The sequence below is a fragment of the Lactuca sativa genome, chromosome 7 (genome assembly GCF_002870075.4).
Source record: "Lactuca sativa cultivar Salinas chromosome 7, Lsat_Salinas_v11, whole genome shotgun sequence".
Lineage (NCBI taxonomy): Eukaryota > Viridiplantae > Streptophyta > Magnoliopsida > Asterales > Asteraceae > Lactuca > Lactuca sativa.
Genome location: NC_056629.2, coordinates 30101913 through 30116416, shown reverse-complemented (window position 1 = coordinate 30116416; position 14504 = coordinate 30101913). Strand labels below are relative to the sequence as shown.

At 32.9% G+C, this 14504-nt stretch overlaps 3 protein-coding genes across 3 annotated transcripts; 2 read left to right on the top strand and 1 right to left on the bottom strand.

The window, feature by feature from the left end:
* The first annotated feature begins 403 nt into the window (after positions 1-403).
* Positions 404-3791, top strand: LOC111884649 (MACPF domain-containing protein NSL1). Its single transcript, XM_023880949.3, has 7 exons — positions 404-1033; positions 1116-1354; positions 1466-1655; positions 1970-2053; positions 2259-2442; positions 2555-2721; positions 2951-3791. Exons 1-7 carry the CDS (start codon positions 761-763, stop codon positions 3635-3637), a joined length of 1824 nt encoding a protein of 607 aa, XP_023736717.1. The 5' UTR covers positions 404-760; the 3' UTR covers positions 3638-3791.
* A 102-nt stretch (positions 3792-3893) lies between these two features.
* Positions 3894-8917, bottom strand: LOC111884650 (pentatricopeptide repeat-containing protein At5g04780, mitochondrial-like). Its single transcript, XM_052765448.1, has 2 exons — positions 8704-8917; positions 3894-8042 (listed from the first exon to the last, which is right to left on the bottom strand). The coding sequence occupies exon 2, from the start codon at positions 6826-6828 to the stop codon at positions 4027-4029; it is 2802 nt and encodes a 933-aa protein (XP_052621408.1). The 5' UTR covers positions 6829-8042; positions 8704-8917; the 3' UTR covers positions 3894-4026.
* Positions 8918-11815: 2898 nt separating this feature from the next.
* LOC111884642 (putative F-box/LRR-repeat protein 23) lies at positions 11816-12554 on the top strand. Its single transcript, XM_023880943.1, has 2 exons — positions 11816-11868; positions 11951-12554. Exons 1-2 carry the CDS (start codon positions 11816-11818, stop codon positions 12552-12554), a joined length of 657 nt encoding a protein of 218 aa, XP_023736711.1.
* The last annotated feature ends 1950 nt before the right edge of the window (positions 12555-14504 follow it).

Genomic DNA, 14504 nt, shown 5'->3' with positions numbered 1-14504 from the left:
TCAATGATCGTTTATAATTTTGTTGCCTAACTTGATAAAGATAACAAAATTATGAGTCTCTGGAATTGTTTTATAAGTAGTGTCGATACAATCCATTTTTAAAAAAAAAAAATCAATGCATCATATCTCCAAAGTGAAACTATAGTTAAGAACAACGAAGTTGGAAAAATATGTTGTATTGTTACAATTAATTGTGTAGTATACCTGGGTCCTCATTCCTCTATTAATCGTACTACATAAGCCTTAAAATGTTGATGCAAAAATATGTTTCTTTAAATAAAACATTACATACAAATTGCTCTTAACATAAAGTATAAAGCAACAACTTACCAATTTTACTTGGATTCATATGGAAGACACTTTCGACATCAAAGAACCAGTCTTAAGGTACTTTTCATTGTTTAATTCACACTTCAAAGACTCTTCAAAGTCAACTCTTAAAAACCACAAGCATTTCCACGTGGCACCAACCCACAACACCCATTCGGCCGCCATTGTTCACCACCTCCATTCACACTGTCCAATTTCAGGAACCCCACCACAACGCAACAAACCACAACGAAGACACCCACCCACTCGAATCCCAATAAACCATTTTGAATACACTCATGACTCAACAAATCACAAAGTAAAAGTTTCATCTGAAAGAATTGAATCAATTTGGTGAAATCGGAAAATCCCTTTTTTTTCCTTCTTCTCCCTCTAGATTCATCAAATTTCAAATTTCGAGACTCCTGCTGCAGAAATTCAGACAAATAAGATGTCAATTTACAAAGCGAATTTCTTTGATCCTCAATCAGCGGCGGAGACGGCGGTGTCGGTAATTGGGTACGGCTACGACCTCACTTCCGATATCCGGTTAACCGGTTGTAAACCCGGTCCATCCGGGTCACCTCTAATCGAACTCGACGGAACCCTAACTAAAGATCTAGTAATTCCCGGCGGCGTCGTTGTCCCCAATGTTTCCCCGTCGATTAAGTGCGATAAAGGTGAACGTACCAGGTTCCATTCCGATGTTCTTTCCTTCAATCACGTAAGTTCACCCCACACTTTGACTTCCAATTTCCAATTTCAAACCTAGTAATTTTCTAATCTTATGTATGTATGTATATCAGATGTCGGAGCAATTCAATCACGAATTATCATTATCGGGAAAGATACCTTCAGGGTTCTTCAATTCAATGTTCGGTTACAAAGGATGTTGGCAAAAAGACGCTCCAATTACAAAGAATCTAGCATTTGACGGCTGGTTTATTACATTGTACAACATCGAATTAGCAAAATCCCAGATTTCGTTGTCTGAGAAAGTGAAGCAAGAAGTGCCTTCTTCATGGGATCCCACTGCTCTTGCTGAGTATGACATTTTTTGATTTTTGCCCTATCTTGAAAATCTTAAATCTTTTTTAAAGAATTATGTTGTTAAAACTTAAACTTAAACGGACTATGAAAATGGTTATGTTGTCAGGTTTATAGATAAATATGGTACTCATATTGTTGTCGGGGTAAAGATGGGGGGTAAAGATGTAATTTACCTAAAGCAGCTACAAAGTTCCAATTTAGAGCCCACTGAAGTACAGAATTTGTTAAAGAAATTAGCGGATGATGAATTGTCCGAAGATGTATATGAAGGTTCGGTTTCGGGGTCAAAGCAAAAGGTATGTTAGACTAAATTATATAAAGTGTAAAAATTAGAATTCTGTTCTTGTGTAAAATGTTCTTTTACCAGCAACCTCTTAGCTGGCCCACACTGTACTGCATGGCCTAAACAATTATGTAAGGTCTAAATCAAGTACTACAGACATAGGCGTAAGAAGCTCAATCCACATTGGAATTGAAACTCGTATAGATACCACCTTGAAACTAAATGTGTTAAATTCTATTATTTTGTAAAGTAAATTGATTTGACATGGGTTTCGGTCAAAATATAAAAATCAAATTGTATTCTTATTAAAATCGTGGTGTGATGTAGGATGCACGATCTGTAGCTTGGGATCTCCCTCCAATACTCGCGAATTCTCTAAGACAATCCGTTGTTTCCCAATCCAAGAACGATGTAAGCAATTAATTCTGTGAGCTATTTACACGAAAAGGAGGAGAAGGGCATTTACGTCTTTTGCATAAACGAGTCCTTGTCCCCTGTTCCTGGCACAAAATATTTGAATTTTTGTCTCATTGACGTCCGTGTCACCGACCATGTCCAATGCATGCTAAACACAGTACAACTTGTTCTGTTATGACATCTGACTGTTTTTGTTTAGGATCTACTAAGCATTCATGTACGTCGCGGAGGTATTGACCAAGGTCAAAGCCACAAAAGTTGGCTTTCAACCGTATCACAATCACCTAATGTCATTTCTATGTCATTTATTCCAATTGTCGCGCTTTTAAGTGGGGTCCGTGGTAGTGGGTTTTTAAGCCACGCGATCAATCTCTACCTTCGATGTGAGTGTTTCCTTCTTTTTTTCCTTTATATATACAGGTTTAAAAATTGCAATATTTATTGTCAAAAAAGTATAACGGAATTTCTTAAAAGCATATTTTAATTCACACACAGATAAACCACCAATTGAGGAGCTTGATCAATTTCTCGAGTTCCAGTTACCACGACAGTGGGCCCCAGCATATGGCGATCTTCCACTCGCCTCTCGACGCAAGAAAAACCCATCACCATCACTTCAGTTCACTTTCTTGGGTCCTCGGCTTTATGTCAACACTGTAAAGGTAAAATCTTGCCAAGAAATAACAACATACTTTCATTCATTTATTTATTATATTTATAGCACTCAATTTTTAATTTCTTCATCGTGGTTATAAAAAATCTACCAATTATAACAATGACATCAAAATACAAAACAATTTTCATTGCTATAATTGGGGTATGTTTTTCAAAGTATACTGTCTTAATAATAAAATAAACTTAAAAAGTATATAATAATTTATCTATTTACAGGTGGATTCAGAAAATAGGCCCGTGACAGGTGTGCGATTATACCTAGAAGGACAAAAAAGCGACCGGTTAGCCATCCATCTACAACATTTATCATCCGCCCCAAAAACACTCGAACTGTCAGACGATTACACCTACAAACCAACCGACGAGCCAATCGGAAAAGGCTACTTAGAGCCCGTAAAATGGAGCATTTTCTCCCACGTATGCACGGTCCCCGTTGAATACAGTGGGACCCGCATCGATGACTCAGCATCCATAGTCACAAAAGCATGGTTTGAAGTCAAAGGCTTAGGTATGAAAAAAGTCCTCTTTTTAAGGCTCGGATACTCTATGGTAGGGTCCGCAAGGATCCGAAGGTCAGAATGGGATGGGCCATCGATGCATTCTAGGAAATCGGGGTTGATGTCGACATTGATGAGTACACCGTTTAGTATAGGGCTCAATGCGCCTGATCAGAAGCCCGTAAAGGTGGATTTGAATTCGGCTATTTATCCGGGTGGCCCGCCTTTGAGAGCACCGAAAATGTCGTATTTTGTTGATACTAGGGAAATGGTGAGGGGCCCGGAAGATCCGCCAGGGTATTGGGTGGTCACCGGAGCTAAACTGTGTGTCGAGGGTGGAAGGATTAGAGTCAAAGTTAAGTATTCTTTGTTGACGATAATGTCCGAGGATTCGTTGTTTATGTGATGAACAAAAGAAAATGTATAGCATTGTTGTATTGTTATCCATTACCGATTGTACATTTTTTTGGTAATTTTTTATTCATAGCTACGATTATAGAGGTTCAAATTTTATCGGGGTTTAAATTTTAATGCAAGAAATAACAACATGCTTTTGTTTATTAGTTTTATTACATCATTGTATTTTTTTTTAAATGTCATCAAAATAATATTTACTGTTATAACGGAGTAAATTTTTTAAAGTATAATATCTTAATAAGAAGAAAATGGAAATAACTGTATTGGTAATATAAATAAATGGAATTAAAATGTTATATCGGGAGTTCTGCATAAAAAAATTATTCTTCCAACAACCCTTAATGAGATAGAAATCAGGTATCCATCGACATCAGAGTTTCACCAATAATCTCCGCAACTACAATTTCCGTCTCGGAAATGGTGAAATCGGTTGATGTCTCTAACAATAATCTCTCTCGTGACAACTTTACTAACAAATTTCAAAAAAGTATGACAATCTATGCAAACCCTAAGATTCTTTTTAACCCTAATCGGAGCTCTCGGAGGAGTAGCAATGAGCCCAAAAGCAACCGCAAGTTTCTCACTATGGTACAACAAAAGCACCTCCTTTTCACTTCTTGTAACATTATGAAGATCGTTTTCCAAAACCGGAACATACCCTTCTTCACGAATCAAATCCATCAACTCCCAAAGTTTTTTAAATATTTCTTCACTCATAAAATGACTTCTATCCCCTACTATGAATGTGTATACCCTATCTTTAACTTCAATCCAACTCATCCCGGGCTCTTTCTTGACCTTACTATCTTTCATCAACCTCCTTGTATCCGCAACCTCTTCCCATAAACCAACCGATGCGTATATATTCGCAAGAAGAGAACGGGTGCCCGATTTTTCCGGTTCAAGAACAAGAAGCTCTCGGGCAGCCCGTTGACCAAGGTCAACATTTTTATGAGTTCTTGCAGCACCAAGAACCGCCCCCCAAACCGAAGCATTAGCCTCAAATGGCATCCGACTTAACAAATCCATCGCCTCATCTAACTTTCCCGAACGCCCAAGAATATCAATCATGCAAGCGTAATGTTCTTGCGTTGGCTTAATTCCGAAAACGCCCTCCATTGTTTCGAAGTATGTTTTCGCTTGGGTTACCAACCCTGCGTGGTTACAAGCCGATAGGACGCTAGCTAGAGTCACGTTGTTGGGGGCAATTCCGTCTTTTAACATTTTGTCAAAAAGCGAAAGTGCTTCTTTCCCGTATCCATGTTGGGCAAGTCCACCAATCATAGCGGACCATGAGACGATACCCTTTTCGGGAACTTCAAAAAAAGCACGACTAGCATCATCTATACTTCCACATCTAGCATACATGTTTACAAGAGAATTCGAGGTATGAACATCGGATAAAAGACCGGATTTTAAGGTATGAACATGGATTTGTTTACCTTGTTCATAAGCAGATAAAATAGCCGAAGCATTTAAAAGAGAGCTACAAATGTAAGAATCGGGCTTAAGTTCCAAATCTTGCATTTTTAAGTAAAGTTTTATAGCTTCTTCACCTTGTCCCGATTGAGCATAAGCAGATATCATAGACGTAAAAGTCGCCAAGTCAGCGATATCCGATTCATCAAATACCATCTTTGCCCTCTCCACATAACCACATTTTGAATAAGAATCGATAAGACTGTTTATGACAAAAGGGTCGGATTGGAATCCGGTTTTTAAAGAAAGCCCATGGATCTGTTCACTAACATATACATCTTGCAAACTAGCAGAAGAATTGAGGATTGGAAGTAAAGTAGCTTCATTAAATCCGATTCTATCCCTATCTTTAGAAAAAATAGATAGAGCTTCAATGTCATTTCCATTTTGTGAGTGTCCAGATAACAAAGTGTTTAATGCAATCAACTCTTTTTGTGGCATCATATCATATACCCTTTGGGCATCATCCATTTCACCACATTTTGAATATATATCGATAAGCCCAGAACAAAGATATGGATCCAATTCTATTTCTGACTTTATAAGAATGGAATGGAATTGTTTGCCTAAATCTTGGAGACCTAATCCAGAACAAGCTTTAAGAACACTAGAAAAGGTAAACATATTTGGTGTGATTCCTGACCTTTTCATCTTCAAAAATAACTCCAAACCCAGATTGAAGTATTCATGAAGAACACATCCAGCAATGATTGCATTCCATGAGACTATATCAGGGTTAGGAATGTGGTCAAAGACTGTTTTAGCATCTTCAAAGTCACCAACTTTTGAGTACATATCAGCAAGTGCATTACAAGAAAAGGGATCAGAAGTGTACCCATGTTTGATTAAATACCCATGAATTTTCCTCCCTTGGGTTATATCTTGTAAACCTGTGCACGCATTGATTATAGTTGATAAACTATACTCATCTGGGATTAATCCAGTAATAATCATATCTTGAAATAAATCAATTGCTTCTTTAAAGAAATGACCATTTGAGTAACAAGAAAACAATGCATTCCAAGAAACTATGTTCCTGTCTGGAATCTGATCAAAAAGCTTCCTTGAGTCCAAAAAATCACCACATTTTGCGTATAAACCAACCAATGCGTTGGCAACAAAAACATCATTTTCAAAACCAGTCACCACCACAATTCCATGTATCTGTTTCCCTCCAATGATATCCTTCTTCATTGAGCAAGCTTTGAGGACACTAGGGAATGTAAACTCGTTACACCTAATACCCAACGAGTGCATCTCTGTAAAAGCCAAAAGAGCATCTTGACTGAGACCATTTTGGGTATACCCTGATATCAAAGCAGACCAAGCAACTAAATCTGGTTCAGGACTTTCGTCGAGCAACTTGCGTGCACTCCTGAAAACCCGACACTTTGAATACAAATTGATTAAATGATTCCTGTGTTTTGGATCATTCTCCAATCCGATTTTGATCAGGTGGGTATGGATTTGTAGACCTGGATTGAGCGACTTGGTTTGACAGCATTGAGATAAGAGTTTAGAGTAGGAAATCGGGGTGGGTGTCCATTCAGCATCGTGGGTGACATTTAAGGTAGTTGTAGTTTGTGGATTATCGGTGATTATGGCCAGAGCTTGGATGCGTCTAGCGGAGAAGATCGATTTGTAGAGTTGAATTTGTGGTTGAAGAGGATTGTGGAGGGAAAATAATCGCCGAAGATACATGGGTCGGATTCGGATCCCATATAATAAACGTTAAAATCACAATGTGTTGTGTCGAGGGGAAAAGAAAAACAAAAGTCCCATATACATACATATACACTTTAACCCCTCTAACTTTGAAAGTAAATTCAAATGGGATCCTTTAGTTATTGTGAATGCCTTCATTTTTCTATCTTTTGATTTAATAAAAAAGTTCGTACAAATGTAACACACCTATTATGTAAGTTGCTGTAAAACCAACTTTATCTTTTAAGATTAAGGTGGTGTTTACATTTTACAACCAAATTTATTTTTTATGGGTTAGTAATAAACATAAGAATCAAAGTATGAATTGTGTTGGTTGGCTTCCTAACACATTAGTTATTTGTTCTATCATCTATGTGACTTGTAGTGCTAGCTTCTTTTAGTTTTTTTTTTTTTTAATGTAAATTAGATCGCTCCAAAAAAAAAGAAGAGTAAATTACACGAATGGTCCTTATGGTTTGGGGTAATTTATGCGTTTGGTCACTGACTTATTTTTTTAACTTGTAAGGTCCCTACTATTTGTTTTTGTTACGCGCTTGGTCCCTACTATTTGTTTTTGTTACGCGCTTGGTCCCTACTATTTGTTTTTGTTACACGCTTGGTCCCTGTCTTACCTAAAATGACTATTATTTAAATAGGAAAAAATGATGGTGTAGGTAAGGTAAGGTGAAAGGGATGAGGTTGGGGGTGTGTTTATTTAAAAAAAATTAAAAAATCAAGGGCAAAATAGTCTTTTTATGTATGACAGGGACCAAACGTGTAACAAAAACAAACAATAGGGACCTTCCGAGTTAAAAAAATAAATTAGGGACCAAATGCGCAAATTACCCTAAACCATAGGGATCATTCGTGTAATTTGCTCAAAAAAGAATTGGATTAAAAGTTCTGTTTTTAAAGTTCTCTACAAAAAAGAAAAGGTTAGGTTATACTTTTATGCATTTTACCTCAAATATACTATATTATATTTTTTGAGATAATTTAAAATGAGAAAACATTGGATAATTTATAGTCAAATAGCTTAGGAGAATACTTTTTGTAACAACCATCAATAATTCATTCCAAACTCTTCATTTATTTATTTATTGTCTACAAATTATACAAAAATATTCACAATTCCATTCCCTTGAAATTGAATTCCAACCTCTGATAAACTCATCTCTACATTTGCACGTTACCAAACACATCCCAAGAAACTGCAAAATGGACAAACAACAAAGAGAAGTTCAGAATTAAAACTTTAATGTCCTCTGTGTTATGATTAATGCCAAAATGCTAAAAAAATCAACGCTATATTCACGTGATTTTGAGAATGAATGTTGAATGAATGAATAAACTGTTAGAAAGGTATTTTCATCATTCATCAACGATATGATTAATGCCAAATCAGTACAGAAATATCCACAAATCCATTAAGTAGAAAATTAGATTTCAAATGCTAATATGAAAACTAATATCAAAATGCTAAAAACAACAAAAACCAGACTCTATCAAAGATCCGATGTTCATCGAGTCGATCTTAAGCTTCATAAGGACTTGATTTCGTTGAACAGTTTGAGAAACAAAATCAACTTGATTTTGAGAAATAATCAATTAAATAGCAGTCAATTGTTAAAAGAAACGTCTTTATCATCAAATCAAATCAGAAACTATTTAAGATCTGATCTTCATCGAGTTTAATCTTAAGCCTCATACGCACCCAAATTTTATCGAATGATCATTAAACCGATTTAATACGATTGTTGTGAAGTAATCAATTAAATATCAACAAACTGTTAAAAAAATCTCTCGATCAATCATCAACAATGATCACTAAATCGATTTAATACGATTCAAACAGAATTTCGTAAGTTTTACCTGAGCGATCGAATGGAGATTTGATGAGCAAGAGCATGAAACATGAAATTGGCGCCATGAAGGAACATCACGATTCCCGTGCACCCGAGAACAAAGAACTCAACGACCGCCATCACTGTCTTCTCTTTTCTTTTTCTGTGGAGTGAAATTCAATCAAAGGATTGCGGAAGTTCGGTAGGTTTTTTTATAAAGAGAAATATATATATATATATATATATATATATATATATATATATATATATATATATATATATATATATATATATTTTTTTTTTTTTTTTTTTTGAGAAAATTAAAAAGAAAGCGTTGATGACAGAAGCTATCCGTTGTGTTAAGTGTTAACCCCACCAAATAATCGGTGGTATGATGGGCCACCCCCACGGGATTTCTACTTTATAATTTAAGAAAGAAAATGGTGTTGCTCTTATCTTCAAACAAATAAATATGTGATCTATTTTTATATGTGTTTTATAGTTTTATTTGGTTTGATCTAAGAAAAATATTTAAAATATTAATAAGATATTTACAAGCTCTGTTTACATGGTGAATATTAAACAAAATTTAGATAAGCATGGGTACTACATATCTAGATATCTAAATATAAGTTCTTCGGTTCCAAATTATTATATCAACTGATTTGAGAGCAATCAAAAGGTTAAAAAGTGATGATCATGTGATCTATTTTAGTGTATAAAATGGAACACAATTTAAATAAGAAAAATTAAATATCTTTTTACTTTCTGTTCCTACAAATCTTTTTATTTAATGAAATAGTGACATATATAACATTTAATGTTCAGTTAAAGATATTTTAATATATTATATGACACGTGTCATTATTTCATTGGATAGGAAAATTTATAGGAATAAAAATAAAAAGATATTTAATTTCTCTTGAAATAATATTTTAATATGTTAATATCCAATACTATTATATTTAAGGTTAATATCATAGTAGTCTCAAATAAGATCAAAGGTTGATGGTCCTTTTATTTATTTATTTTTTTTTTGTTGCTTCTTAAACTTTCAATTTTTGGGTTAAAAAGCAAATATTAAAAAAAAAAAAAATGAAGGGATCATCACATTTCCTAGGTGAACTGGCATCCACATAACATTTCAATAACGGAAAGACAAAAACTACTATGTAATCCAATAAAACTCAATCAGAAAAAGGTTTAACCTTAAATAATAATAAAAAAAAAAAAAGAGACAACGTGCAATACAAACAAACTCATCCAGAATATATCACGCTAAATACATACAGTCAACTAAACACACTAACGGTGAATAACAAAAACACAATAATGAGATGAATAATGAAATAAATAGGAAATCCTCTCTCTCTCTCTCTCTCTCTCTCTCTATATATATATATATATATATATATATATATATATATATATATATATATATATATATATATATATATATATATATATATATATATATATATATATATATATATATATATATATATATATATATATAGGGAAGAGTTATATGGAAAATGAATGATTAGGGCAACACATATTTGAACCAATGAAAACATGACAACACATCACTTCCACAATAACTTCCACAACACATTACTTGTGAAGAAAGAAATGGACACGTGTCATTTGATTATTGGTTCCGGTAGATGTTGCCATACTTATTTGTTTTCCATAGAACTCATTCATATATATATATATATATATATATATATATATATATATATATATATATATATATATATATATATATATGGAAAAATGAATATACCTTAAGGGTATATAAGCTTAGGTATCCAAACTCACTATAATACATCGTTTTGTTTGATATATTCATTATAATGTTTTAAAACTTCAACCTCTAACATGATTTATTTTTAAGATTTTTGAAATTTATTATTATTTTGCTCTTACATCACATCTTTTTGCCGAACACCTACTAAGCTATATATATATATATATATATATATATATATATATATATATATATATATTATAGTTGAAAATGAAAATTTTGTAAGAGAAAGATAAATGTGAAATTTATAGAAATCTTGGAAGTAAATCAAGTTAGAAGTTGAATTATAAGAACATTGGACAATTACAATGTATATATGATACAAAACGAGGTAGTATGATAAATTTCGGTACCTAAGCTTATATACCTTAAAAATATATTCACTTTTTTCATATATATTATTTCAAATTTGATTTTGGAAGGGATTATTACTATATCGTGCGAATCATATCAATTGAAATCTGTATATTCCACATTATATTATTTTGGAAAGGTTATAAAATTAGTTGTGAAATTGGAATAATTGAGGAAATTAAGGAAATAAACTACTTTGGATAATTTATTCTCAAGTCTAATAGACTCACTCTATCTTATATAAATCATTATAATACATGTGGCAATGAAATAAAAATGAAAAAAAATAAGAAAAATGACAAATAGGAAAGAAAAAACTTTAAAATGCTTAAAAATCAGATCTACTATCTAATAAAAGAGTCTCTCTTTAACAGATGACACTTCTAACTCTAATATTTCTACAAAGTTAATTGACTATTTTGCCTACATTTAATTTATATTCGATATACATATTAATTTCCATCAATTCCACTAATTTCCGGCAATTGTAATCTTTAAATATGTTAAGTTTTAATCAATCCCTACAAATAAACAATCAACATTATTATGTATTTAATTTCAATTTCATAATAATAGTCAATCCCTTATGTTCAAGAAATATTTGAGATTTTTGGAAATCTGGAAATCAACATATCCTATTTCGGTAATTATTTGAGATTTTTTTGAAACAATATAATCAATGATGAATCAACAAGTAATCTTTTTTCTAAAATTGAAATTGATTACCCGATGGTTTATAACCTAATGTATCAACATTAAAAAAAATGACATTTGAAAATAAGATTGTTATTTATTAAGGTTGATATCAAACATTATTTATTATTATAATCGATTCATTTTTGTTATGTGGCGACACTTCTGTCAGCGGAAATATCTTCTTAAGTGCTTTTTGCCAAAAAAAAAACTATATAGAACTGCAGGTAGTTCTTGGGTTTATAGATTTGTCATTGATAATTAGAGATAACGTTTTGATATGAGCATTGTTGGATTTGCTGATAATGAGCTTCTTGAGTATGTTGCTAATAGGTATGTTACGTATCTAAGCTTCTTGTGATTGTACATGTTTTACCAAATATGAAAGATTTAGGGTTTTTAGTTACTTTAACAGATCAAGCAAACTAAGACGTCTTGAAATCTCATGTTGCTATGAGGATCCGTATGAAAGTTGGATTGAAGCTTTGAAGAAATGTCCATTATTAGAGGAACTCAGTATCTGCCTAACAGATATCCCAAAAGAAGCTATTGAAACTTCAGGGCGTTGTTGTCCCATGTTAAAAACACTAAAACTTAACGACAACCCATTGAGAAACCGTGAGTTCCCTAGGGTTGCTAATGAGAGAGCAATAGCAATTGGAGAGAACTTATGTGAGTTAAGGCACCTTGAACTCATTGGAGACAACATGTCGAATATTGGGTTAGAGGTGATTCTTGATGGATGTCGCCACCTTGAATCACTTGAATTGCGTGCATGTTTTTACCTTGATCTTGAGGAGGGAGATCCAGATCCAATTGGGAAAATAAAATGTTTGGACAATAATATTGAATGTGTAAAACTGCCCAAAGATTCTCTTAGTGGATGCATATATAGGGAGTTTTTATATAACTATGATGACCGTATTAAGACTTTCTTCGGGTTTCTTGATGACGATGACAAATTACCAAACATGGAGGAGTTGAGGAAGACATTGGCTTCCTTGTCCATGCTTGAATAATCTTTTTGGTTGTGTTAGAGTATAAATATTTATGGTATGTACAAGTCAACAAGCACCAACTTTTTGTTTATGTTGTTCCAAGAGCCAACTTTTAAGTAATCAATGTACAATATGATATTGTTAACGTTGTATCTTACATGTTTTTTATATATATATATATATATATATATATATATATATATATAAAACCGAGTATCAAGTCAATATCACAATATGGCAATGGAATGAGTACTTTTTATAAAGCAAAATTACGTCTTTTAGTCTATAAAATCACTACAATATATTGATAACTTTCATTTTGGTCCATCCGCAAGTTTTATTCATCTTGTATGTGATGAGATGATTTGAATATTCACTAACCAATAAAAATGGTAATTAAACTCTATGTTAGGTAAAATATTGTGTTGAATCATAATGACCAATAAGTATACTCTTTATATATATATATATTGAATATATAGTCTAGTAATAACTATAGTAATATTGTTTTGGAGGGAGATATGGAAAACTATAGTAGTAAAGATGAATTTCGAATCTAGACCATCCATATTATCATGAGAAAGATTCACATAATATTATACTTATTCTAGTAAAACCCTTTTATTGCATTATTATGATAATGATGGTTGTAACATCTCATTTTGTTATACTAAGTTATAATTGGGGAATGTTCAGACGGATGTCTATTACTCGTGGTTGCTAGTAAATTTATATAACATACATGATAATCAAATGGGAGATGATATTTCCATCTATGTTTTTGATCTATTTAGATAAAAATAAAGTATTTTGACTTTTATATTTTTCATTTAAACTGAAAAAAAGAATCATGATGATGATGGTATCAAAATTATATATATATATATATATATATATATATATATATATATATATATATATATATACATATTAAGTGGATAGATCAAAAACATAAGTGAAAATATCACATTTCCAAGGCCAGAACGAGTGGACATCAAAGAGGGCTCGATAAGGGTGTGGTGGCAAGGAAAAGGCTAAGGTAGAAGCTAATATATGTAAGCAAGAAAGAGGTTGAGCGGGAAGGAGTTGGTTGTGGCTGTTACACATCATTCTGTCTGCTTGGTAATGGAATGCCAAAGAGAGAGAAAGAAGAAGATGGGTGTGGAGCTCGACATGTTTGGCATGCTCGACAACCAATTGATGTGAAAAACGCAACCACAACGGTAAATGATAATATGGAATAAAACTCTGTTTGATTAAACTTTTCCCAACTTAAATGAACCTATAAGGATACAAACAAATCGAATATTTTCAATTGCAACAAAACAACCCCAATATGATTTATATGACCAATATAATCAACCCAAAAACAATAAGTAATCAATCAATATGAGACATCAAAATTTTAGCATGGAACCTCTCAAGAAAAAGGGGCTACTAGAGCCGCTTCAGATCCACTATCACAAATATTTAAGCAATGCAAAGTCTTATCTTGATGTACTAGTGTCATACAATAAGCATCAAACGCTCTTAGTTTGGAATCAAATAAGCAAAGACAAAGAGAAATATCACCAAAATTGGGGTGGTTGTCCAACAACAAACTCAAACTGACGCAACGATTCCCAAGGCTCCCAGACATATAGACATATATGGACAAACCCACCAGAAGATATGTTGGTATAGATGTTATAAAGCCACCGATTGAAAATCAAAGAAAACGAACTTTTGAATCTTCGATAAATTACAAATCACTACATGAATTATCCATAAATACAAAAATTAAAGAAACACTTGTTTTGTCTCCTTTTCTCTATGTGATTATTGGAAATCTTACACACACTCTAAATGAAAATAAGTTGAACAAGCTTAAAGTTTTGGGCTTACGCATTAGCCCTTTCGTATATCCGGTTTTTCGGATTCAGATACGGATAACAATTTTGTAAAATTTCGGATATCCGAAATCCGAAAAAT

Coding starts and splice junctions, on each gene's coding strand:
- LOC111884649 (XM_023880949.3), top strand. CDS start 761: ATGTCAATTTACAAAGCGAATTTCTTTGATCCTCAATCAGCGGCGGAG. Junction 1,034..1,115: donor ATGTTCTTTCCTTCAATCAC/GTAAGTTCACCC, acceptor TATGTATATCAG/ATGTCGGAGCAATTCAATCA. Junction 2,054..2,258: donor TTTCCCAATCCAAGAACGAT/GTAAGCAATTAA, acceptor GTTTTTGTTTAG/GATCTACTAAGCATTCATGT.
- LOC111884650 (XM_052765448.1), bottom strand. CDS start 6,828: ATGTATCTTCGGCGATTATTTTCCCTCCACAATCCTCTTCAACCACAA.
- LOC111884642 (XM_023880943.1), top strand. CDS start 11,816: ATGAGCATTGTTGGATTTGCTGATAATGAGCTTCTTGAGTATGTTGCT. Junction 11,869..11,950: donor CTTGAGTATGTTGCTAATAG/GTATGTTACGTA, acceptor TTACTTTAACAG/ATCAAGCAAACTAAGACGTC.